Source organism: Molossus molossus, unplaced genomic scaffold (assembly GCF_014108415.1).
Source record: "Molossus molossus isolate mMolMol1 unplaced genomic scaffold, mMolMol1.p scaffold_m16_p_22, whole genome shotgun sequence".
Lineage (NCBI taxonomy): Eukaryota > Metazoa > Chordata > Mammalia > Chiroptera > Molossidae > Molossus > Molossus molossus.
In genome coordinates this window covers 10,830,316-10,858,305 of record NW_023425358.1, presented here as the reverse complement: position 1 = coordinate 10,858,305, position 27,990 = coordinate 10,830,316, and the positions used below count along the sequence as shown (strand labels likewise).

Sequence of the window (27,990 nt, the reverse complement as noted above, 5' to 3'; positions counted from 1 at the left end):
TGGGCATGTGCCCTGATCAGGAATCAAACATATGACCTCTTGGTTTATGGGTGGATGCTCAACCACTGGGCCACACAGGCTGAGTGCTTTAAAAGAACTTTTAAATAATAGTGTTCCAGTCCCTATTCTAAGAAATGCTAGCGCAATCACTCTGGAATGAGATCCAGCTCATTCTGATGATCTGCCTGAATTGACAACTCCTGATCCACAGGATTAAGTCCAAATATATTTGCACATATCATGGTTTTCATAACCTGGGCCCTGTCTAAATCGACAGTCTGATCTAACTGACTACTCCTCCAAGCCCTTTTGTTGCTTACAGATATGCTCAATTACTTCCCTTTCCAAGATGTATTTTCCCTTTCTTGACTCTGTGATTTTTCAGTACTATTCCTCCTGCCATGGAAAGTCACTCCTTTACTCTTTGCTCATGTAAGCTCCTTTGTTTTCTTATTCAACAGATCAGATCCCTTCTACCCAAAACTTTCCTAAATGACCACAGGGATGGCAAAAATAAAATAATAAAAAAAACAACAAAGGCAGGAAAAATAAAGACAAATTTCTTATCACAGAGTTGCAATTATTTTTTCTCACACACTTATTTATACACACACTAAAAATTATGCAACACTTCAAATATAAGAAAAGTACAAAAAATAACAACACATACGTCTGCCTCTATCACAGAGATTAAAAACATTGCTGATTCTTGTTTCAAAGCTCTGGATTTTTTTTTTTTTAAACTAATCATTACATAACAAAAATAAATTAATACATTAAAAAAAAGAACCAATTATTACAGATGTAAAGAACCATTCTCTCTTGTATTCTCTTCTTAAAGGCAAGGACTGGAGTTGATGTGCATTGTTATCATGCACAAATGCATGTTTTATATCTTTACTCTCTATTAATATATCTGTAAGTGATGTATATTATTGTTTTAAATCTCATATAATTCACATCTTTTTGGAACATGGAGTTTTCATTCAATAGCATGTTGAGATGTTTGCATATTGATATAGATAGCTCTATTATTAGACAAATGCTAAAGTGCAATTTATTGGAGGAATAAACCCCAGTTTATTTTTCCATTCCCCTAATAGACAAGGACCAAGTATTTCACGCCTAGCATTTTTGCACAGAGTAGTGCAATGAAAATGTGTGAGAGATTCTCCACAGAAGCTATCTGCAAGTCGAACTTCTAGATCATAATGTAAGACCATCGTCAACGTCACTTTACATTTGCCAAACTGGTTCCCAAAGTGACAATACCAGTTTGGTGTGAATTACCTATTCTGAACCAGAAACCTGTTCATTTTCTCCATTAAAATGATGACTATATTACTTATTGATATATGTGAAAGAGCAGGGATTAAAATAACTGTCAAAATAACTGAAATTTGCATTTGGGCTAGCTATCCTCACATATGTATTTTAAATTTATCTATTCTAGTTTCCGATTTTGGATTGGCCTACAATGTTCTAAAAGTTACATATGAATAACTTTAGGTACAGGACAGCAAGGTTTAATTTGCCAAAGTAATTACTACACCAAAACATTTTCCTTACTTATATTACTTGCATAGATCCTGAAGCTATATACATTTACCAACTCCTAAAAAAAAGAAACAGCTAAAAACTCGACTCTAGGATATCCCAGTAAATCCTGGCTGGTTAAGAATTACATGAAGTACATTAATATAAAGTGCTTAGTAGGGTGCCAGGTAACAGAAATTGTTTAATACATACTAGCAATTACTGTTCTTTACTAATTAAGAAACTCTTTCTGGACTGAACATATAAGAATTAGGGAACAAAGCTTCCAAACAAAATACCATGATATTTAGCAGAACAAATGACTAGTCACCAATGCTCAGTGACTAAAAGGACAAAATAACATTCTTATTGATTTCTTTTATGCATATCAGGATTTCAACCAGGGAAGAGTTAATACATCTTTAGAGATCAAAAGTTGTTTCCATATTGGCTGAATTATCAGCTTCAGTTTTGGAAAGTAAAATCTTACATTTGGTATGAAAAATTTATAAATTATATACTTTATAAATTTAATGGCAGAAGATGTACAACGCTGACACTAATCAAAAGAAAGCAGGGGTAGCTACATTAATTTCACATAGACCTGAACTCAGATCAAAGAAAGTTATCAAGGGAGAAAGGTATTACATAGTAATACAGGGATAATTTTCAAAAAAGATATAACAATCCTTAATGCCTACAATAGAGCATCAAATATGTGAGGCAAAAACTGATAGAACCATGAGAAGAAATAAGTGAATCCACTACCACAGTTGGAAACTTCAACATCCCTCTAACAAAAATGGACAGATTCAGCAGGCAGAAAATCAGTAAGGACACATTTACATGCAACACCACCATCAATTAACTGCACATAAAGGACATCTATAGATTACTTCATTAAAAAACATCCCTCTCAAGCTCACAGGGATCATTGCAAAGAGAGGCCACATTCTGGGACATAAAACAAACGTTAACAAATTTAAAATTTTAAATAAAATTTCTGCTCTCAAGTCATGATGCAATTAAACTAGAAATCAATAACAAAAAGATAGCAAGAAAGTCCCAAAATACTTGCAAGATTAAGAAAAACACTTCTAAATAACACGTGTCAAAGAAAAAGTCATAGGAGAAATTTAAAACTATTTTTAACTAAATGAAAAATTAAAATACAACATAACAAAATGTGTGAGAGATAGCAAAAGCAGTGTGTAGGTGGGATGCCGATAGCAATGAATGCATATATTAGAAAAGAAGGAAGATCCAAACTCAATTATCTAAAATTCCACTTTATGGAAAATAGAGAAAGAATAACAAATTAAAACCAAAAGAAACAATAAAAATTAAAGCAGAAATCAATGAATTTGATAACAGAAGATCAAGTGAGAAAATCAATAAAACCAACAGTGGTTCTTTGAAAAAATCAATAAAATCATAAAACTCTAGCCAGGATAAGTATAAAAAAAAAGATAGCACAAATTACTACTATCAGAAGAGAAAATGGAATAGCACAACAGATCCTAACTTAGATGAAATGAACTAATTCCTTGAAAGACACAATCTGCCAAAACTCACACAAGAAATGGACAATCTGAATAGGCCTGTATCTATTAAATAAATTTAATCAATAATTAATAAACTTCCAAAAGAGAAAGCACCAGGCTAAGATGGATTCACTGGTGAATTATATCAAACATTTTTTTTTTTTTTTATCCTCACCCGAGGACACTTTTCCATTTTTTGTTCAGATAGAGCGGGAGGGAGAGAGAGGAAGAGAGAGAGAGAGAGAAACATCGACGTGAAGGGACACATCGAGTGGCTGCCACCCGCACGACCAACCAGGGCCGGGGACAAACTGCAACCGAGGTACATGCCCTTAGCGGGAACCAAACCCGGGTCTCTCTGTACCGCAGGCCGACGCTCTAACCGCTGAGCCAAACCGGCCAGGGCTGTATCAAACATTTAAAGGAGAAATTATACCAATTTCCTACAATCTTTCTCAAAAGAATGTAGCAAAGGAAATACTTCCTAATTCATTATATGAGGCTAAAAGAAAAACTACAGACCAATCAATATCTCTTGTGAATATCAATGTAAAAATACTCAACAAAATTTTAGCTAATATAATTCAACAACATATAAAAATAATTATAAAACACAGTCAAATGGAATGTATCCCAGATATGGTAGGCTCATTCAACATTTTAAAGTAAATTAATGCAATCCATGACATCATCAGAAGAAGAAAAAGTACAGGATCTCATTAAGAGATGCAGAAAAGCATGTGACAAAATCCAACACTCATTCTAGATAAATCTCTCAGTAAAGTAGGAATAGAGGAATATTTCCTCAAATTGATAAAGAATACCTATTAAAAACTCACAGTTAGCCCTGGCCAGTTTGGGTCAGCGGTTAGAGCGTCGGCCTGCGGTCTGGAGAGACCCGGGTTCGGTTCCCGCTAAGGGCACGTACTTCGGTTTCAGTTTGTTCCCAGCCCTGGTTGGTCGTGCGGGTGGCAGCCACTCGATGTGTCCCTTCACATCGATGTTTCTCTCTCTCTCTCCCTTCCTCTCTCTCCCTCCCACTCTATCTGTACAAAAAATGGAAAAATATCCTAGGATGAGGGAAAAAAAAAACAAAACTCACAGTTAATATCATAGTTAATGTTGAGAAACTTTAAGCTTTCCAATTAAAATCAGGAATAAGGCCAAGATGCTGCCTTTCACCACTGCTTTTCAATGTACTGGAATTACTAGCTAATGCAGTAAGACAAGAAGAAATAAATACAGACTGGGAAGAAAAGGATAAAACAGCCTTTGTACACAGATGACATGATTGTCTAGATAAAATATGTAAAACAAAACTGACAAAAAACCTCCTGAAATAAGTGATTATAGTAAAGCAGTAAAATTTAAGGTTAATATACAAGAGTCAATTGCTTTCCTATACACCAGCAATGACTAAGTGTAATTTGGAATTAAAAACATAATAGCACCACCCCCAAAATAAAATACTTACATAAAAATCTAACAAAATATGCACAATACAAGATCTATATGAGAAAAACTGCAAAATGCTAGTGAAAGAAATCAAAGAACTAAATAAATGGAGCAATATACTATTTTCATGGATAGAAAGACTCAATAGTATCCTTCACAACTTGATCTATACATTCAGAATACTACTGCAATAAAAACCCCAGCAAGTTATTTTTGTGGATGTTAACTAACTGATTCTAAATTTTATCTGAAGAGGCAAAAGACCAGAACAGCTAGAATATTGAAGAAGAACAAAGCTAGAGGACTGACATAATCTTAGTTCAAGATTTTTGTGATACTGACAAAGGAATAGAAAAATATAGCTCAGAAACAGACCCACCTAAACATAATCAACTGATCTTTGACAAAGGAGCAAAGGCAATACAATGGAAAAAAGACAGTCTTTTAACAAATGGTGCTGCAGCAATTGGACATCCTGAGGCAAAAAGAACTGAATCTAGACATAGACTTTACACCTTTCACAAAAACTAACTCAGAATGGATCACAGACCTTAATGTAGAATGAAAAAACAATAAATTCTCTAGAAGATAACATAGGAGAAAATATAGATGACCTTGGGTTTGGTGATGACTCTTTTCAGATACTATATCAAAAGCACAATCCATAAAAGGAGAATTGGTAAGCTGGACTTCATTGACATTAAAATTTCCCACTCTGTCAAAGACATTATCAAGAAAATAAAAAGATAAGCCACAGAATTGGAGTAAATATTCACAAAACACATATCTGATAAGAGACTATTATCCAAAATATGCAAAGAACACTTACAAATCAAAAATAAGAAAACAAACAACTGATTCAAAAATCTTGGTTAAAGATCTTAACAGACACGTCACCAAAAAGATATACATAAGCATATGGAGAGATGTTCCATACCATATGTCATCAGAGAAATGCAGATTAAAACAACAAGATACCACTATAGACCTATTGGAATGGCAAGAATCCAGAACACTGATAACACCAATCCTTGGCAAGGACATGAAGCAACAGGAACGTTCCTCCATTGCTGAAATAGCACAACCACTTTGGAAGACAGTTTGTCAGTTTCTTATAAAACTAAACATACTCTAATCATAGGATCCAACAAATGCACCCCTTGGTGTTTATCCAAATAAGCTGAAAAGTTATGTCCACACAAAAACTGGCAAACAAATGCTTATAGCAGTTTTAATTATAATTGCCACTTGGAAGCAATCTTCAGCTGATGAACGGATAAATAAACTGTGGTACCTCCAGACAATGGAATGCTATTCAGCAATAAAAAGAAGCTATGAAGCTATGAAAAAACATAAAATACATATTACTAAATGAAAGCAGCCAACCTGAAAAGGCTACATTCTGTATGATTCCAACTTTATGACATTCTGGAGAAGGTAAAACTATGGAGACAATAAAATCAGAGGTTACCAGAAGTTAATGGGAAGTAAGAGATGAACAGGTGAAATACAGATGATTTTTAGGACAGTGAAACTATGCTGTATGATACAATAATGGTGTATACATGTCATTATAATCGTATCCCAACCCATAGAATGTACAATACCATGAGTGAACCCTTGATGAAAATGGTATGTCAATGTAGGCTCATCAAATGTAACATATGTACCATGTTGGTGGGGAATGTCCACAGTGGAGGAGGTTGTGCATATGTTGGAACAAGCGGTATATGGGAACCCTGTACTTTCAGCTCACTTTCACTGGGAACCTAAAACTGCTCTAAAAAATAAAGTTCATTAATTTTAAAAAGTCATCATGTTCTCTTCTAACTAAGCAATTTGCTCACAGAAATAAATATCAACAACCAACCACACAAATGCAGTAATTTTCACAGTCCCAAAAAGTAAATGCTGGAGATTGAATTCTAAAATTCATTTCTTTAAATATTAGTAAACTGATTTCTTTCAACTTTTAAAAAATGTCTGTGTGCCAGCGAAAGTCTGCTTTTTATTAAGATTTTCATTCATGAAATTAAAACCTTAACACATAATCTACAAATCATCTAAAATTATATTAAATTCACTGAGTAAATTGTAAAAATAGTAAAACATCTCATATTTGGGGCAGATATAAAAGGACTTTAAATTTCGTATGTTAAAAAATAACCTTACTGATCCAATGTCCAAACAGAATGGATAAAGCAAATGAGCAGAGTACTTTAGAAATTCAATTATTGTATAAAGAACAAAACAAAAACAAAAACTCATTGTACACATCTGACTAAAATTGTAATTTGCTGCTAATTTCTAACCTTAACAGTTATTACTATCAAGTAATTATCGGTATTCGTGGGTAACAAAAATCAACGATTCTTGACCAGGCTGAAAAAGAAGAATAAGAGAAAAAAGAATATCCCAATATGTATAGGACCACATTTTTAAGACACAAACCTGTTCTTCTTTATCTCATTTATTCACTAGGTATTTACTCAGCACCTAAATAGCACTAGGCACTAGAATAAGCCCAACAGATGCAACAGAGAAAGGACCATCAGAACATATTTCTAGTGAGAAAACAAATACTTTTTTTAAGTAAATACTTACATAAATGAAATAATGATAGTTTTATACTATAAAGAAATAAGCAAGAATCCACTTTAGTTAGGTTGATTGGAAAAGCCTTTCTGAGGATATGGATCTAAACTGCATCTTGAAAACAGAAGGCACTAGACACAGCAAGTGCTCAATGTGAATAGTTACAGGCTGATCAAAGTTCAGTGCCTTGCTGCAGGAAAAAACTTAGTGTCTTTTAGGAACTGACTGAAAGCTAGTGTGAGAAAACCATCATGACATGATGCAGAGGAGACAGGCAAATCTATGGAGTAGTTTGGGCTTAGTTCTAAATATAGTGAAAATCTATTGTAGAGCTTTAACCACAAAAGTAGCATGTTTCGATTTACACTTCACATCATTTTGGCAGTTTAGCAGGCTCTACTTGATTACAGTGGGCTATCACAACGGCTCAAGAAGAGATAGTGGTTTGTGCTAGCTTGGTAGTAACACAGATAGAGTCAAATTGTAGATATATTTGCTGTTCTTTCTGAGAACAGTCTTCACCCTTGTCCTTGGAAGTCTCTTTATTATGGGAAAGTTATCTGGGAAAAAAAACAACCAAAAAAACCACTAATGCTATAAATCACCTCTTTAATTATATGATTAATTAAGTTCAGTGAAAAGAGATTTAAATCTCAGCCTGGCCTTATCCTAGGCACAGGAATTTATTTCTAATTTACTCCTAGGATACAGGTTACCTAACACCTATGAGCAGCAGTTTACACATCTGTAACATGGGAACAGCAACACCTACATTTCACAGAAGAGGTACGAGGTTTAAATAAGAATGTCTACAATCAACCTACAAATTTTGTTTGTAACAGATGCTCCACAAATGTTACTATGCAACCCCACCCCTTAGTAACAGCATTTTCTAAATGGACTGAGTGGAAGAAATATTTAATTCTGAGGAATACATTTCTGATGGTGGAATTTCAAGCACCAAAATACAGGAGGTATTTTCAGGTAGAAAAGCATTCCCCTAAAACCAACTGTTTACCTCACCAACTGGGACATAATGAAGCCTTCATATTAGTGTAAATATTTATGAGAAACTTGATCTTCAGAAAAAATGAACTATTATAGTGATGAATTCTGGCTACACTACAAATGTAGTTAACACAATCCAAACTCAGTAAGAAACATTAATTTCAACTACTCTAAAGCTTACTAAGGGACAATAAAATACTTGGTATTTTATGAAATAATTATTCTTATGGTAACAAAACTGTACTTACAGAAGGAAAAGATCATAACAGGATTTTTATTAGAGCACACACGTTAGAACAATTCTTCCAACAGCTAGGTTTAAAATTGACAAATTTAAATTAACCCTTAAAAATTGATGTTTGCTTATTCACTAAAGGATAAAACAATAGAATATAGAATGCTGTTAAAACAACAGAATATAGAATGCTGTTAAGACTCACTAACATTGTCACTAAACTTTATTCTATGTAGTGGGGCTCAATATAATTAGTGGCAGGATTTATCTAATTTTGGTCTTTTTTATATTATTAAATTTTCAACATTTAGAACAAAGAAGTTTATCCTACAACTACCTTGACACATTCCTAAATTTCCTAAGATTTCTTTTTAATTTTCATTGATTTCAAACCAAATACATTGTTCGCTGAAAAGCAGGGAAAATGCAGAGAAAAAAATCAGTATAGTATTTTAGGGGGAAAAAAAACGTACTGCCATTCAGACAAACATCATGCTACAAACTAGAAAGTGTTTCTTCATCTACACTAGCTAACTGGTTTTTTCTACGTAACACCCCCCCCCCCCCCGCACCCCAGTTTATTTACTTGTAAAATAGAATAAAAAGATAAGGGACAAAATATCTGAGGTGTAACATGCCTATGTTGGTTAAGACAACTTATTCTAAATAATAATTAGTGTAAGAGGGAGGGAGTTGAGGTCTCAGGCAGGGCATTAAAAATCTATTCTTCAAGGCATCCAGGAAAGTTGTTTTGTCCATGGTTACTATTCAGCTAAGCCACACCAATATGGACAACTGAGGTTTGTATGACAGGTATCAGTTCAATTGCATCAGAACCTGGCTATGCCAGCTGTTAAATATTTTCACTATCACTCAGACTATACAGTCTCTTGGCATGGGAATAAACCCAGTTGGCCTGGTCTCTCCCTCATAGGCTCTTGATTTGAAACTTCCACTTAGAGTTCTTTCTGTAAGTATCTCTACTTCTATGTGAGTGCTACCTAGGCCCCGTTCACTTACAGCATGCAAAGAAACTTAGTTGGTCAGCTTCAGTACCTTTTATTAACATTTGGGATATGCTCATAAATCTCAGAGAAGCCAACTAAGTATAAATCATATTAGAAAAACAGTGAGCCCAGGCCGGTTTGGCTCAGCGGTTAGAGCGTCCACCTGCGGTCTGGAGAGACCCGGGTTCGGTTCCCATTAAGGGCATGTACCTCGGTTGCAGTTTGTCCCCGGCCCTGGTTGGTCGTGCGGGTGGCAGCCACTCGATGTGTCCCTTTCACATCAATGTTTCCCTCTCTCTCTCTTCCTCTCTCTCCCTCCCACTCTGTCTGTACAAAAAATGGAAAAATGCCCTCAAATGAGGATAAAAAAAAAAAAAAAAAAGAAAAACAGTGAAAGAATAGAAATAAACCCACTAGACTGAGGTTCAAATCTTGGTCTTTCTCTTTAACTAACATTTTTGAGTCTTGGACTCATCATCTGTAAAATGGAAACTAGACTATTTACCTCACGACTGTTGTAAGAATTGAATGCCATAATATCTGTGTACTACACATAGCTGATCAAAAAATGCCTACTGAATCTGGATCGACTCACTATGAAAAACATAGTTTACAGTTCTGAGTCCATGATTTTAAAAGAAATTAAAACTTCAAAGGACAGAGGCAAAGACACAACTACAAGGTTCAAAGATAAACCTAAAGGAATCAGTATCGCTTAACCTACAGAAAGGGAAAAGATCACTATGTAATTGGCCATTTTCTAAGATAAAAGAACAAGGGAAGAGAGTGGGTTAAGATAAAAGACCAAGATTTTTGGTTAAATAAAAAGAATTTCAAGAGCATATTATTAAAATTAGAAATTAGCAAAAACATGAAACACATGCATAAACAGCTTCTGGAATGGACAGATTACACCAGTGTGTTATGACCTTATCTTATCTGAAGACTAAGCAATCACTCAAAACTGCTGTTGCCCGTGAATTCCAAGGAGATGCAGAAAAAACTGGCAAGCAGAAAACTGAAGTCTTCATCAGCTCCAGCTATGATTTCAGCTTAGAAAAGCCACTTCAGTCATTTGAGCCTCAATTTCCTCATTTGCAAAATTAGAGGGTTTGATTGTGAGTCTCCCTTATAAAAAAGTATGATTCTCATTTAATATGGTTTATGGCTGAGATATATGGCAATAATACAGAAGGTGAGCCATGGGACTGTATCAAGCACTACTTGCACTGAGGCAGAGAAGTGTGATGGCATTATTACAATGCAGTAATTACTACTTTGATGTAATAAATAGTATACCAAAATTTTCTAAGCAGCTTGACAAGATATTTACAACCAGGAAATAGCCTAACTATCTAGGTCACTATTCATGGAAGCATAATCAAATAACAATTATACATTCTAATATATGGTATCAAAATACCATGGATAACTTTTGAAGGTCATTTTTTAAAAAACAGCACAGATATTTGTGACACTGTGTTTCGCTTATGAGAATAAAAATATTTTCACTCAGAACACATGTAAATTAATAGTGAGAAGAAAAGATGCTAAAGAGTGTTAGGGTACAGAAGGATTAATATATTCATTATGACATGCCTACCATGTACTCTAGATAAAGAAGATATATTTTATATTCATCTCTTAGAAAAGATTCATCATAAAAGCACTTAATATTTTCACTTATGAATGAACTCACCAAATAGAAAACTTTTATGAAACATGACATAAAATTTAGTGATTCAGAGCTGCCTGTTCTTCACAGGAACCAAGATGACATACAATAAAACATGGATAAACAATATGTGACTTTGGACACCTTACTTATATAAAAGCAAAACTCAATTTCCAACATCATATTCTGACACCTATCAATAAAAGAATTTAATTCTGAAAGGTTTTCCTTAAGGTCACCAAGACCAAAAACTTGTCTTTTTCAGGTTATTTAATTTTTAACTTCAGGTACATGAATAGTACTCTTTAGGAAAAAAATAACATAAATGCCCCTATTTGACTCTCTCCCAAAGAAAACTAAAAGTTTTGCATACAAGAAAATTTTCTTCAAAAATACTTACTTTACAATGGCTAATTAAAAACCAGGCAGACGGCTCAATGAACACAGACTAAATAAACTGTATTAACTCATTACTTGATGAAGAAAATACTCAAGGCTACATATGACATATTTTAAATCTCATTGAAAGCAAATCATAGCCCTGGCCAGTTTGGCTCAGAGGTTAGAGCATCAGCCCACGGACCAGAGAGTCCTGGGTTCAGTTCCCACAAAGGGCACGTTCCTCAGTTGCAGTTTGTCCCTGGCCCTAGTTGGGATCGTGTGGGTGGAGACCAGTTGATGTGTCTCTCTCACATCGATGTTTCTCTCTCTTTTCTCCCCTCTCTCCCTCCCACTCTAGCTGAAGATAAATGCAAAAATGTCCTCAGGTGAGGATAAAATAAAATAAAAGCAAGTCATAGTAATTACCCACATAATAGTTCTACTACTGAGCATCAAGAAATAGTACACTTTCAAAATATACACACATTCCAGTGTTACCCAACAGTGGAAATTACCATCTTGGTTAAAAATGTGAGTCTCTGAGGCACGGACAATGCAGTCTGCTCTTTTATTACGTGTGTTCTTATTATCTTACCATAAACAATGTATGTCCCTTACTTTACAAGAAGAATTTTTATTGAATTTGGTAAATTAAATATCTATAAAAGTGATTCTTTTAAATTATTGTTTCATCTCTGAGTACATACAGAAAGATGAAAATGACCAGGAAAAAGAAAACATAACATCTGTGTTACCATATTCACTAGTATTTATTCACAAGTGTCTAAAGCCTTAACTTTCTGAAAATGCAGAGAAGATATGTGAGTTGTAATACTAAACTGTGCATTCCACTTAGTACTGTATGAACACATTTCTTTCTCTTTTTTAACAGATACCATTTATTTTCTTAACAATAGTCATTCATAGTCCAATTTCATTTCAATATTGTGAAAGTATTTTTCTGTGAATTCTATTAGGCAATATGAGAAATGCATTACAGAAAGGAATTTAATAATCGCTCAAAAAAATTCTTATTAACTTCTATGTGAAATGGAGAACACATGCACAAATATACCTGACAAGCAATGTGCACGAGGTAGACCAGCTCTTTAGATTCACAGCCATTTTTTGTTACATCATTCTGTTCTTCCGAAAGTGAAAGCTGTGTCAAAGAAGAAGGGGCAGAAGAGAGGGAGAGTCATGATTAATGAACGAGAACAAATAAAGTATTCAGTAATACTTGGATTCTCACATATCAACTTAATGTAGTAAGATATGCTTTATGATAGAATTCTACTACTTTAAGGCAGATAAAGAACTCAGGATTTAAAAAAAAAAATGTGTTTCTAAGAATTATAGCTTATATCTAAACAAACACACATGCATAACAGCAGTAAATAAAATACATTCATTCAAGAGCAGGTTTTCACTTCCTTAATTTATAGCACATAGGTGAAAGGAAGGCATTAAGGTGGCCACTGAGCACCAGGTGACCAGCTGGTTTAACAGAGCTCAGGCTCTATTACAGACACAGCAAGCTGGCTGCCCAGAGGACAGGCAGGACCTACAGATGTTTTATTTTAGACTCTTCATGTAGCTCTGCACACTGCATTTTATTTTATTTTTATTTGAACCACCAGCTAACATTTAAAAACTGAGTTGTTCCACATGAAAAATACACATTTCTGACTTTTATTGAAAAATCAGGAAATCTGGAATACTGGACCCATGCTCTCACATGGGCAACAACTAGCTGGAGCTGAGAAGTAACCGACCCCTCCCCAAGAGACTTTGCCACTGAATCTATTACTCTTTATTTTTTCACCACAGCATAGGCTGAATTTAACCATCATTCATCATGCTGCTTGTTTTGTTATGTCTCATACCCTATTCATTGCACTCGTTTCTTACATGCCTGCCCTACCTGTCTAGGGATGTGAATCTGCAAACTCTGCTCCAGAAATAAACAACCCTGAAATCAGAAATGTCACTACTGGACTTCAGGTCAAGATGGTAGCATAGGTAAATGCGGTCTCACCTCCTCCCACAACCACATAAAAATTACAACTAAACCACAACACAACCATCCTTCAGAACCACCTGAAATCGAGCTGAATGGAAGTCCTACAACTACCAAATTAAAGAAGCAGCCACACCAAGACTGGGAGGAGGGGCAGAGGCGGACAGGCTGGTCCCACACCCATGTGTGGTGGATAAAATCAGGAGGATACCTTGGCTGGGAAGGTCCTCCCTGAGGAGTGAGGGGTCCTTGTCCCACACCAGGCACCCAGCTCAGGGTTCCAGTGCCAAGAAGAGAAGTCTCCATAACTTCTGGCTGGAAAAACCAGTGGGAACTGAGGCCAAGGGAGGCTGAGGCTGCGGGATCCCCAGGCAGTTTCTCTTAAAGGGCCTGAGCACAGACTTACTCAGACTTGCTCCCTCTAAGCTCCCAGGGGAGGCAGCTTGAAAGACATACAGGGAAGAACTGAGCTGTTTGGCCTTGGGACGAGGGCTGGAGAGGTGGCTTTCTCCTAGACAGACATGCTAGTGGAGGCTGATGTTCCTTTGGTGCACCCTTCCCTGGGGCACCTGTCTGCCACCATATCTGGGACTCCAGCAACCTGGCTCACAATGTTTGCCCCACCCTGGTGATTCCCTGAGGCTCTGCCCAACCCAACTTTTGGGCCCACCCAAGCTGTTTCCAAAGGCTTTACCATAGGATTGACCTGTCTTGGATCCTGCTTCAGAGTTTCCTAAAATCTCTCAAACAGCTTCTGGTCTCAGGGAGCCCCATATCTCTTGTTAAGTGGCCCCAGGCCTGGCATTAGAAGCAGCCAGCCTTCGTTCACAACTTGGCTTTTCCTGGACACCTCCAAGCACAGCACAAAAGCAGCCATCTGCAGATCACTTGTAGCTTATGCTGGGTGACCCTGGATAGAACACAGGCAGTGGCTGACCTTGCCCCAGAGCCAGCACACCCAGTAGACAGCTTCAGACATCGAAACACCACCACCCAACCACCTCCATAAGTGACACACTCAATGAGTGGATTCAGTGGGTACCCGAGCCCTGATGAAGTAAGTCTTGCTCTGTGTGGTAGGCCTCTACACAGCTGATCCTCCAATGTAGTCAGAGGCCAGTGGTCAATGGACATAGCCAGTCCTTGCAGCTTATCAGCCTGAGTGAATCCCTCCCACTGACGTGCCAACAGCAATCAAGACTCAATTACAACAGAAGGGTTACAGTCCACAGTAAGGGTGCACCTCGAGGGCCCAGCTGGGGTGATCAGGGAGGCTGTGCCACTGAATCCTACAGGACACCTACAATAACAGGCCACCCTACAAAGCTTAGGAGACATAGCAACTCTGCCTAACACATAGAAATAATCACAGGGAAGAAGCCAAAATGAGGAAACAAAGAAACATGTTACAAATGAAAGAAAAGAACAAAACTCTAGGAAGAGAATTAAACATAATGGAGATATGTAATCAATCAGCTGCAGAGTTCAAAACATTGGTCATAAGGTTGCTCAAGGAACTTGGTGAGACATTCAAGGAACTTAGTGAGACCTTCAAGGACCTCAGTAAGAACATCAATAACATAAAAAAGGACCAGTCAGCCCTGGCCGGTTTGGCTCAGCGGTTAGAGCATCGGCCTGCGGTCCTGAGAGACCCGGGTTCGGTTCCCGCTAAGGGCATGTACCTCGGTTGCAGATTGTCCCCGGCCCTGGTCGGTCGTGCGGGTGGCAGCCACTCGATGTGTCCCTTTCACATCGATGTTTCTCTCTCTCTCTCTGTTCCTCTCTCTCCCTCCCACTCTACCTGAACAAAAAATGGAAAAATGTTCTCGGGTGAGGATAAAAAAAAAAAAGAGGACCAGTCAGAAATGAAGGATGCACTAACTGAAATAAAGAATAATTTACAGGGAATCAATAGTAGAGTAGGTAAAGCCAAAAAGCAAACCATCGATTTGGAATATAAGGAAGCAAAAAACACCCAGTCAGAACAGCAAAAAGGAAAAAGAATCCCCCCAAAAAATGAGGATAGTGTAAGGAGCCTCTGGGATAAATTCAAGTATGCCAACATTCACATCATAGGGGTGCCAGAAGGAGAAGAGAGAGAAGAAGAAATTGAAAACCTATTTGAAAAAGTAATGACAGAAAACTTCCCTAACCTGGTGAAGGAAACAGACATACAAGTCCAGAGCACAGAGAGTCCTAAACAAGATGAACCCAAAGAGGTCCACACCAAGACACTTCATCATCAAAAGGCCAAAGGTTAAATACAAAGAGAGAATCTTAAAAGCAGTGAGAGAAAAGCAGTTCGTTACCTACAAAGGAGCTCCCATAAGACTGTCAGCTGATTTCTCAAACTCTGCAGGCCAGAAAGGAGTGGAAAGAGATACTCAAGGTGATGAAAAGTAATGACCTACAATCAAGATTATTCTATCCCGTGAAGTTATCATTTAGAAACAATGGACATATCAAGAGTTTCCCAGACAAGAAAAAGCTAAAGGAGTTCATCACCACCAAACCAGTATTATATGAAATGCTGAAGGGTCTTCTTGAAGGAGAGCAACAAAAATATGAACAATAAAATGGCAATTAATACATTATCAACAATTGAATCTACAAACAAAATGAGCAAGCAGAACAGAAACAGACTCCTAGATACAGAGAACTTTTTGTTGCTTGCCAGATGGACGGGAGCTGGGGAATGGGTGAAAAAGATGAAGGAATTAAGAACTACAAATTGGTTGTTAGACTGATGAACTTCAAAGGGAAGGGGGAGAGAGGGCGGGATGAGATAAACCAAAGAACTTCTGTACATATATGCATAACCAATGGACACTGACAAGAGTGTGGGGAAGGCAAAAGGGGGACGGGATTAGGGAGGAGGGGTTAATGGGGGAAAAAGGAGGGAACATCTGTAATACATTCAACAATAAAGATGAGTTTTTAAAAAATGTCACTACAGGTGATGTAGTATTGACCTTCCTACTTAATCTCTCATCTGAAAAATGGAGATGACATAATAATAACTATTCTCAATTTTTTGAGTAATATATGAGATAATGCATTTCAAGTGCTCACCAAGGCACCTGGCACTCAGTGAGTACTTAATAAATGTTATAAATCATTAGTTAATGTTATCAGAAATGTAAGGTTAATGAAGATGTATTCTGTTTTAGAAAGCAGTATCAAAGAAAGTATTAAAAAACAAACAAACAAAAAAAAACCTCCTGGTACTAAGTAAGAGAAATTTACAAGGTAACAACAATCATTCTCACACTAGCCAAAATAAGCCAGATTAACTACAAAATCCTTTTCTTTTTTTTTTTAAATAAAAAATTAAGGGTGAAATGAAATCTAAATGAATTAAGTTGCAGAAAGTGACAAGACTTTCATGAAATAAAAGAGATTAATGAATGTGTTTGGATGCCTGGAAAAGATACAGGAGGCTCAAGAATCTGCCATAGACAGGTTAGGAGAAACCAGCCAAACCCTGCATGACTGCATGCAACTGCAGCGATAAACTACAATTCAGAGTAACACAGTCCACACCCATCCACTGACTGATTCCCACAGGTATTCACCAAGTGTGTAAGGTAAGCACACTAAAGGCTGTGGGAAGAGCAGAAGTGAGAGAGACAGCCCATGAAGCTCATGCAGTCTCTCCAGGCATAAGGCAGCTAACTGCTACAGAAGGGGAACAGAGTGAGAAAGCAGAACTGACACAGGTTGGGACTCTGAGGCACTCGGACATTCAACAATAGAAGGCTTTTGGTGGCACAGGAAAGCTGAGAAAAAAACCAGTGGGGCACCGGGGGCTTCACAGAGTATGAGGCAGCTACACACCAAGACCTGGGGTTGGGTACAGGAAAGGGAGCTCTGTCTGGAGAACAGACAGAAATAGCAACCAGGCAGTAGAGCATGCAATGAAAGAAGCACAAGCTCTCCACCAGTTCAGATGTCTAACAGCTCAGCAGTGAAGCACAAATGGATCTTCAGGTATCTTACCAATTTTCAGATCCCCCCAACAGAAAATACAAAAACAAAAAACACCCCCTGAGCTTCCACTCAAAATATTTAAAAGTAATGATAAACTAAAGCTGCCACAAAGGCCAAATCTGTATAAGCTACAGGTCAGCTTGACTCAGCCCCTCAGGCAACATGACTAATAATATAACATAACCACCTAACAGGCTAGAAGAAGAAGCGATAAGCACCATTCCTGGATATAAATATTTACTGACTTCACATAATTGGCATAAAAGAATTAAAAACACATACAGAAGCAAGAAATTGTGATCAAAGGTCAAGAGAGGAAATAATAAAATCAATCAGACACAGAAATGGCCCAGATATTGAAATAATATTGAAATAATGAGATAAGTTATGATAGAAATTCTAAAATTAGGATGAAAATATGAGAAAATCTAGTAGATTTTATTCAAAATAAAATGCTAGAAATAAAAACTATATCAGATATGAACTGCCAACTTGGGCATAGCAAATGAAAGGATCACTGAACCTGAAGACAGGTCATTAGAAAGAACAAAGTAAAAACAATAAGATAAAAACAAGACTAAGCAAGAGTAACAATAGCACATTTGAGACCTCTGAGAGAAATCCAGACCACTATACGCACAACTGTAGCACCAGAAGGAAATGAGACAGAGAATAAGGCAGAGAACTATTTGGTGAGATCAGATGAGAACTTTCTAAAGACATCAATTTCTAAAGACATCAAAAATCTAAATATAGTTTAACTGTATAAGAAAAATATTAATAAATCAAGAGGATAAAGAGATGGAACTATAATCCTAGACAACCCTAGCATGAAACAAGAAAATGTGATCCTAGTGAAAACACTGTCAGGTACTGGTACTGCTTAAGAGAAGGAGTAGAGATATTGATAACCTTTAGGCTGAAAATTAGGTAAGAGAAATGGTTTCACTTTGACAACCTTGCTCCTCTCCCAGAGAATCACACTGAAAGGGATTCCCTGGGAATAGGGTTTCTCCAGTAGGTAAAAAAAAAAAAAAAAGCCAAAGATGGGTATCCACCTTCCCCAGTGTTTAGAAGCAAATGTCAAGAGGCCCACCTCTGTCTTGTCTCAGGAACATTGGAGAAATGGCCGAGATATGTCCCCTTAAGTCACCTAGTGACAAAGAAGGGAGACAGGACACAGAACAACCAGTTAATGGATCTCAGAGGTGGCACCATGTCCCTGCTGGTGACATTGTCTGACAAGATAACCCAGCCAATGTCTCTACCCAACCAAAGAGCCAAAATGGCAGCCATGTTAGGCCAGGGGTCAGAATCAACAGTTCACCCAACTGGAGTCCCCAGTAAATAGACCAGCCAACCATGGAGCATAGTCACCAACCCTAACCAATGCAGAGTCCAAACCTAACTGCAAGGCATTCCTTGTGGCCCTGCCCAACCTGGGAATCTAATCAGTGATCACTCTTGACCAAGCCCTGCCTAGATGGGGAATCCAGCAAGTTACCCCATACAAATGAATGGCAAGACCTCTGGGGCCCAACCTACCATCACATAGTCAAATTGTAACCCCACCCAAATGCACAGAACAGCCTTCAGCCTCACCAAATCATGGATCCCAGCCTGCAGGCTTGCCTGAACCCCAACTCAGTCAGAGGCATCAACTGATCAGGAAGTACAGTCTGTAGCCACAACCAACCAGTGATTACAGCCCAGCATGCAGCACTACCCAATCACAGAACCCAGCAAGTGGTCCTGCCTGATGGTGAAGTCCAGCCAGCAACCCCACCTGACCTCAGCCAATAGGCAGCAGCCTCATCCACCAATGACCCCAGCAGCAAGCTCCACCTTTCTGCAGACATGACCAAGTGGCCCACTCAGAACCACAAGCTGGGCTGACTGGTGAAAAGTCTTTCTCTACCAAAACAAACTTGTAAAGACTGGAAGAGGTGACCACTTCTGCAAATGTGTAGACACCAATGCAAACACACAAAATAATGAAAAATCAGGGAAACACGACACCACCAAAGGTAACAAATCCTAAAAATTGGAGTTCTATGAGCTGACAAAGAATTCAGAATAATCACCTTAAAGAAGTCCAATGAAATACAAGAAAACAGAGACAACTAAAGGAAACAAGAAAACAATACACAGAAGAGCAGAGTGTGGCAGTTGGAAGCCGGTGAGGCAGAGCCACAATGTTCCGTGTGAGGGACTGGCACCAAAGCTGGACCCTGAGGAGATGAAACGGAAGATGCACGAGGATGTGATCTCCTCCACACAGAACCTCCTCATCTATGTGGCCCTGCTGTGAGTCACTCCTTTTATCTTAAAGAAATTGGACAGAATACACATGCTTCTCAAATGCTCGTGCAACATTCTCTAGATAGATCACATGTTAGGTCACAAATCAAGTCCTAGGAAATTAAAAAAAACTAAAATCATACCAGGTGTATTTTCTAACCACAATGGTATGAAACTAGAATCCGTAACAGGTGAAAAACTAGAAAAATCACAGATATATGGAAATTAAACAATACGCTTGTGAACTACCAATAGATCAAACAAGAAGTCAAAGGAAAACAAAAACATAACTGGAAAAAAACAATGAAAATACAACATACCGAAACATATGGGACACTGCAAAAACAGTTATAAGAGAGGTGTATAGCAATAAATTCATACAATAAGAATAAAAGAAGATCTCAAATAAACAACATATCTTTACACCTCAAGGTACTAACTAAGACCAAAGTTAGGAGAAGGAAAGAAAAAACAAAGATTAGAATAGAAATAAAACAGAGACTAGAAAAACAATATAAATGATCAATAAAACTAAGAATTGGTTTTTTTGAAAAGATAAAAATTACAGACTTTTAGCTAGACTAAAAAACAAAACAAAAGACAAGACTCAAAATTATAAATGAAAAAGGAAAAGTTAAAATTGATACCAAAGAAATACAATGGATCATGAGACCTTTATCAACAATTATATGTCAACAAACTGGATAACCTAGATAAAATAAACAAATTCTTAGAAACATATAAACTACTAAAACTAAATCATGGAGAAATTGAAATCCTAAACAAATAACAAGAAAATTGAATCAGTACTCAAAAACCCTCCCAAAAAAGAAAATGTCCTCAACTAATGAACTCAGTGGTGATATTTACCAAACATTTAAAGATGAATTAACACCAATTATTGGCAAACTCTTCAATGAAAATGAAGAGGTGAGCCCTGGACAGTTTTGCTCAGCAGTTAGAGCATCAGCCTGTGGACAGAGGGGTACAAGTTTGATTCCTGATCAAGGGCACATACCTGGGTTACAAATTCAATCCCTGGCTCTAGTCAGTCAGGGTTGTGCAGGAGGCAACCAATCAATGTATCTCTCCTACTCTAGCTCTCACTCTCCCTCCCTCCCTCCCTTCCTTCCACTTTATCTAAAAACCAATGAAAAAATATCCTCAGGTGAGGATTAATAAAAAATAAAAAAAGAAAGAGGAGAGAACACTCACAAACTTATTTTAGAAGTCAGCATTACCCTGATATTAAAGCCAGACAAGGACACTACAAGAAAAGAAAATTACAGGCCAATATCCCTGATTATCATGAATGTAAAAACTCTCATCAAAATACCAGCAAACCAAATTCAACAGCCATTAAAATGATTGTATACCATGAACAAGAGGAATTTATCCCTGGGATGCACAGATGGCTTAACATACACAAACAAATAAATGTGATATACCATAATGAAGAATAAAAATCACGATTTTCACAGAAATAGAAAAAACAATCCCATAAGTCATGTGCAATCACAAAAGGACCAGAATAGTTAACGTAATCTTGAGCAACAGAATCAAAGCTAGAGATATCACATTTCCTGACTTCAAATTGTATTATGAAGCTATGGTGATTAAGAGTATGATATTCTGCCCTGGCCAGTATTTCTCAGTGGTTAGAGTATAGGCCCATGCACCAAAGAGTCTCAAGTTCAATTACTGATCAAGGGCACATATTTGGGTTGCAGGTTCAATCCCTGGGGCTGGTCAGGGTGCATGTGGGAGGCAACCAATTGATGTTTCTTTCTCTCCTCCCCGGCCCCTCCGCTCTTCCACTCTCTCTAAAATTCAATGGGGAAAAAACCCTCAGGTGAAGATTAACAAACAAACAAAAAAAAGAGGATGCGTTTTTTTTTTTCCCCTCCTTTTTTTTTTTTCTTTATTGATTTGAGAGAGAGAGAGAAAGGGAGAGGGAGAGAGAGAGATGGAAACACTGATGAGAATATCAATTGGCTGCCTCCTGCATGCCCCCTCACTGGGGATTTGACCCATAACCATGGCATGTGCCCTGACCAGGAATCTTGGTGCATGGCGACCTCTTGGTGCATGGGTTGACACTCAACCACTGAGCCACACCAGCCGGCTTCTCCTCCTTTTAAATTTATGGTACACTTATGACTGTTTAAACCAATGATATATGAAGAAAACAACGTTCTCAAACTTTCAATACTAGTGATTAAAAGATCTAACAGCTTCTGCTTACTTCCTCTTAGAGCACTAAGCCACCATGTCAAAGGTCTATAGTTTGCTACTGAAGGAAGAACACATGCAAAGGCCCTGAACAATGAAATGTCATGTAGACAAAAGACCCCCTGGAAATATACCCTAAGAAGCCTGAAACACCAATCTGAAAGAATATATGTATCCCATGTTCGTAGCAGCACTATTTACAATAGCTAAGATTTGGAAACAGCCCAAATGTCCATCAGTAGACAAATGGATAAAAAAGCTGTGGTACATATACACAATGGAGTACTATGCAGCTGTAAGAAAGAAAGGTCTCTTGTCCTTTGAGATGACATAGAGGGACCTGGAAAGTATTATTCTAAGCAAAACAAGCCAAGCAGAGAAAGACAAATATCACATGATCTCACTTATTTGTGGAATATAATGAACATAACAGTCTGAGGAATGGGGTAGTCCCAGAGACGTGGAAGTGGGGTACAGACTGACAATCCCCAGAATAGGGGGTGGGGGGAGAGATAAACCACAGAACTTATATGCATGTATGTATGAACAATGGACATGGACAACAAAGGAGGGGATAGGGTGGGGAGGGTGGGGGAAGGGAGAATCAGCAGGGGGAAAAAAGAGAAACATCTGTAACAAAAATAAATTAATTTAAAAAATAAAAATAAAAAGACCTCCCTGGAGAATCACCAAAGCAAAAGCATCCAGCCCCAGCTACTAGCACTATGTGACTGCAAATGCATGACAGAGTCAAAGGACACTTACAGACAACTGCCCAGCTGAGCAATCCAAATATCATGAAATAATAAAAAGCTTGTCACATTAGCTCAGTAAATTTTGAGCTATTTGTTATACAACAAAAACAAACAGAAACCTATTAATTAAAATACAGTGATACTGCCCTGGCCTGTTTGGCTCAGTGGTTAGAGTGTTGGCCACAGACCAATGAGTCTCGGGTTCACTTCTTGTCAAGGTCACGTACCTCGTTCCTGGCCCTGGTTGGGTCGTGCGGGAGGCAACCAATCGATGTGTCTCTCTCATATCAATGCTTCTCTCTCTCTCCCTCCCTCGCTCCCTCCCACTCTATCTGATGATGAATAGGAAAATATCCTCAGGTGAGGATTTAAAAAAAAATACAGTAATATTGGCAAAGGGGCAGTCCATGGATCAGAAAAGATAGTCAGACAACTGACACACACACTTGGACATTGATATGTGACTGACTGTACCTTATAAACCACTGGGAAAAAGAAATACTACTTATTAGTCAATGTTCTAAAATAACTTACAACGATTCCAGGTAAATTAAACCTCCTAAGTGTGAAAATTAAAAATGTAAAATAATAATAAAGATATAGGAAAGTAACTTTATGCCCACAGGGTGGGGAAGAATTTCTTAGCTAAAACATGAATAGAGAAAAATAAAAGGCTGATAAAACTAACTGCATAAAAAACCTTAGAACCCTGGCCAGTTTGGATCAGCGGTTAGAGCGTCGGCCTGCGGACCAAAGACTGGCGGGTTCGATTCCAATGAAGGGCACGGAACTCAGTTATGGTTTGTCCCCAGCCCTGGTTGGGGTCGTGCAGGAGATAACCAGTTGATGTGTCTCTCTCAAGTCGATGTTTCTCTCTCTCTCCCCTCCTCTCCCTCCCTACCCTATCTGAAAATAAATAGAAAAATATCCTCGGGTGAGGATTAAAAAAAAAACCCTCAGAGTTAGCACAAAAGGGACACTAAAGACCAAGTGAAAAGATGAGTTATAAGCTGGGATAAAAGTATCTGTGATACACATTTGGCAGATTTTTTAAACCATAATATATAAGGAAAATATGAGATAGGTGTATGCCAATGCCAAACACCTTTAAAAGTATCTGAAATTTAACTAAGGATCACTAATTATTTGATAAATGACTGAATAAACAAACGTCTCACTGGACAATGAATTTCAAAACTAAATTCATTATCTTTCCTCCCATATTCTCTTCTTTCTCCTTAATTTCCTAAGTAAACACATAGCATACCATTCACCCAGTTAACCAACCTAATCATCCTAGATTCCTCTACCACTCCTCCTCTACACACATCCTCCTTTCTGTTCATATTTCCAGGGTCAAGATCTAATCTCAACTCTGATTCCCTAAACTCCCCTATCTCCCAAAACTTGCCTCACACCTGTTCCTTTCTTTTTCCATTCTCCACTGCTACTTCCCTGGTTCTGGGCCTCACAGTATCTGCTCTAGACAACTGCAGCCTAGATGATCACAGCAGTCTTCCAACTGGTCTGTCTACATTTCCCTCACACACTGATCATGGTACTTCCTTCTCAAATCCTTCAATACTTTCTCAATTCCTACTAAGAAAGTAATTTAAATGCAAAGTCCAAAACCTTAGATGCTCTCTGGAAAAAGGCATTTCTGCAAATATCTTCCAACCCACGTTTTCCCATAATCATTCTAACTCATTCATCCCTGCCCTTCCGGGTACCTTTGTTTAAGCTAATGTTCCTTGTTTTATTGCTCTTCACTTCTGTCTTTGCATATCCAAAATCTACTCAGTCTTCATTAAAGAATTCCTTGCATGCCACGGGAAATAATTTCTCTTGCCTGTGAATACCTATAAGCAATCTTACGACATGTATTACATTTTTCTTATGTTTATTGGTATATTGCTTGTCTCCCCTGAGGAAAGAATCTCTTACAAGATATTCAATAAAATTGTTCTGAATGAATTGTCTGTAGGTTTTAAGACACCCTATGCACAAGTCAAAACAGCAAGGTTTCATACCACACCGAAACCACATGTGCCAAGAGCATACATTATGAACAATTAGACTATATTTGCCTATAGAATGACATGAACATACTGCTTTAAATTATTTTTATTTCCTTCAACTTAATGATATCTCAATGCTTTGTCTATAAGAAAAACAGAATTTTCAAGTCCCATATTTCTAGATTCCTTACAAATCTATTTTGGGAGTTATTTCTCCTATACTGAATTCACTTTTCTATCACCATGGTAACCAATCTGCAATTAGTGTTGTCAGTATTTTTAAAAATAAAACTGTACTCAGAAAGCCTTCAAATATTCAGAAAAGTCCTTTTTCTACATGTAGCATGGAAATCAGTTGCATAAATCTGGTAAAAATGCATCACCTCACCCACATAAAAAGCCATTCATCAAAGCCTAATCGACAGATTGCTAATGGGGCACAAGAGTTCTCTTCTTTTATTCCGTTCTGTTACGGTTGCAATCTCACTATGACATACCTCTGAAGTTTGTAAACTCCACCTCTGTAGCCTATAGTAAGTGTGAAAACATGAAGATAATTTCTGTTTCACAGTATTATGTGGTCCACTCATAAACATCCACCAAAAATGTCCACCAAAAACATCCTAATACATAACTGTGAAAATACTACTTTAACACTCCTGAGTGGATAATGCCAAGTGGAAGAATAACTCTATATTAGAGTTACATCTTAGGTGAGTGATAAGTGACCTGAGTTCTAATTTCAGAACATAAGGCAAAAATCAGTAACAGACAAAACGGCACTTCATATTTCTTTGGAAAAAGCTAGAGACCTACATGCATCCTAATAAGCCTCATACTCCATTTTTCCTTCCAGAATTGAGACAGAGCACTGTCTCCTATGTTGAGAACCAGATTTAAGTAACTAGTTTGCTCATCTTCAGACATTAGAATCACCGTCAGCTCATCGAGACGTCCACAGCATGAAGAATACATGGGAAATGTGATTAAATGACACAACCCAGAATCACATCTCCCATCTTACAGATGCTCACTCCAAAACATATACTTGTCAGGAAACAATGCTTCATGGACATTTCCACATTTCTGTATGGTCAGAACTTTCTGAGCACACAGCTTTCGAACCAGGGTTAAAGGATGACTGAATAGCAACCCTAAAAATAGAACCCTCCAAAGAAAGAGACGTTTTCTGTCCCTCAGAGGCAGATGTTTATATCCCAGGGTGTTTATAAAGTGGAGACCTTTCCTTCTCATGCCCTCTTTCCCCCGGGGGGATCTGTTTACATTCCAGAACAAAGTTTTCTCTCTATATATCCAGAGAGGCAAAAGGAAAAAGTTCCAGCTATCCAATATAGGCTCCAAGTTTCATAATTTCAGAGTTTGTCTCTTGTGGTGCAATATCCCAGTATACACCTAAACAGCGGTTCTCAACCTGTGGGTCTTGACCCCTTTGGAGTTCGAACGACCCTTTCACAGTGGTCGTCTAAGACATAACAGTAGCAAAATTACATTTATGAAGTAGCAACAAAAATAATTTTATGGTGAGGGGTCACCACAACATGAGGAACTGTATTAAAGGGTCGCGGCATTAGGAGAGTTGAGAACCACTTCTCAATGCATCACCCATGGAGAACTGGGGCAGAGGGAACCAACACAAGTTACTCTGTAAGTAAATAAAAGGTCTGATCTAGAGACCTCATATTCTTTTTAGAGTGTGAATGTCTATAATTGTAGTAAGCTGACTTGTTAGCTTATAGATAGAGTAACATGTCAGAACTCAACAGTTTCAGACTCAACAATACTTTTTTTACTAGCATATTCGGTCAAATTCTTGGAAGTAAATTACATGTGCAATGCAACTCTGATATATATTTTTTCATTATTCAAACCAATTTTACAAACCGAACTCTTGGACTGGATAATCTCAGACGAGATATTGGATGACAGCAGTCACAATTAACATTATGAACTTTTCATTTCAGATCCTCCCCTCAAACGACAATGATTTCCTGGCATAAGAGCTGGTATTATTACTACAGAATGTGAAGAAAAAAAAAAAGTAGAGCTTAAATTTTTATGTTTAGGTTTGAGGACAACTTAATTTTTTTGTAGTGGTGAAAAGAGGAGAATTACCACGGCTTTTGTTTCAAATGGTTTTACACATATATATTCTATATAAGATTTTTAAAACTGGAATTATCTACAAGTTACTCTTGAAACTGAAAGTAGCATTAACAAGATGGAAGAAATAACCTTTCCATTGGTTTAATTCATTTTTTTTAATGAGTGAAAGTTTCAGAGACATGTACCAAAACTTATTGCTGATATATTTTTCTATAAACTTTCATGGACCAGAGAAGTTAAGGAATTTATTTAAGATCACATGGTCACACTGCACTATTATGCATCAAACTCCTGACCTTTAACTACATTAAAGATATAGGACAATTAGCACGGCCAGTGTGGCTCAGTGGACTGAGAGGTCCTGGTTCGATTCCCAGTCAGGGCACATGCACAGATTTCAGGCTCGATCCCCAGTAGAGGGTGTGCAGGAGGCAGCCAATGGATATTTCTCTCTCACATCAAGGTTTCTACCTCTCTTTCCCTTCCCCTCTCTCTAAAAAAGAGAAAAAGACAAATACCACATGATCTCACTTATTTGTGGAATATAATGAACATAATGGTCTGAGGAATAGAGTAGACCCAGAGACGTGGAAGTAGGGTACAGACTGACAACCCTCAGAAGAGAGGGTGGTGGGGGGAGGGAAGAGATAAACCACAGAACTTATATGCATGTACGCATAACCAATGGACACGGACAACAAAGCCGGGGACAGGGTAGTGGGGAAGGGGGGGAAGGTGTCATTGGGGAAAAAAAGGAGAAAAATCTGTAACAAAAATAAAATTTAAAAACAAAAAGGCAAAAAAATAAAAATAAAAGGATGTAGAGCATTTCAAAACTATGGTTCATACCTTCTTGTTAAAAACAATAGTTTTGTTAGTGCATTCTTTTCTAGTACTACCAAAGAACATGCACAATGGCTCCACAGCCTTAATACAGACCCCACTACTTACCAGCTGTGATCTTAGGTAAGTTCTTACATGCTTTTTACCTCAATTTCTTTATCTGAAACTGTTGTGAAGACTCAATTAGAGAATATACAAACAGTACTTAGTATAATAACTGGCTCACAGAAATCATTAAATAAATATCGGCTTGTATTTGTTTATTATAATT

General features: G+C 37.6%; 1 protein-coding gene across 2 annotated transcripts in view; it reads right to left on the bottom strand.

Moving 5' to 3' along the window:
- ARHGAP32 (Rho GTPase activating protein 32) overlaps window positions 1-27,990 on the bottom strand; it is a 168,545-nt gene that overhangs the window by 94,776 nt on the left and 45,779 nt on the right. For both annotated transcript variants that reach the window (XM_036277053.1, XM_036277052.1), the window contains one exon: window positions 12,512-12,598. In XM_036277053.1, coding sequence (XP_036132946.1) covers window positions 12,512-12,598 — 87 coding nt within the window. The remainder of the gene's footprint in view (window positions 1-12,511; window positions 12,599-27,990) is intronic.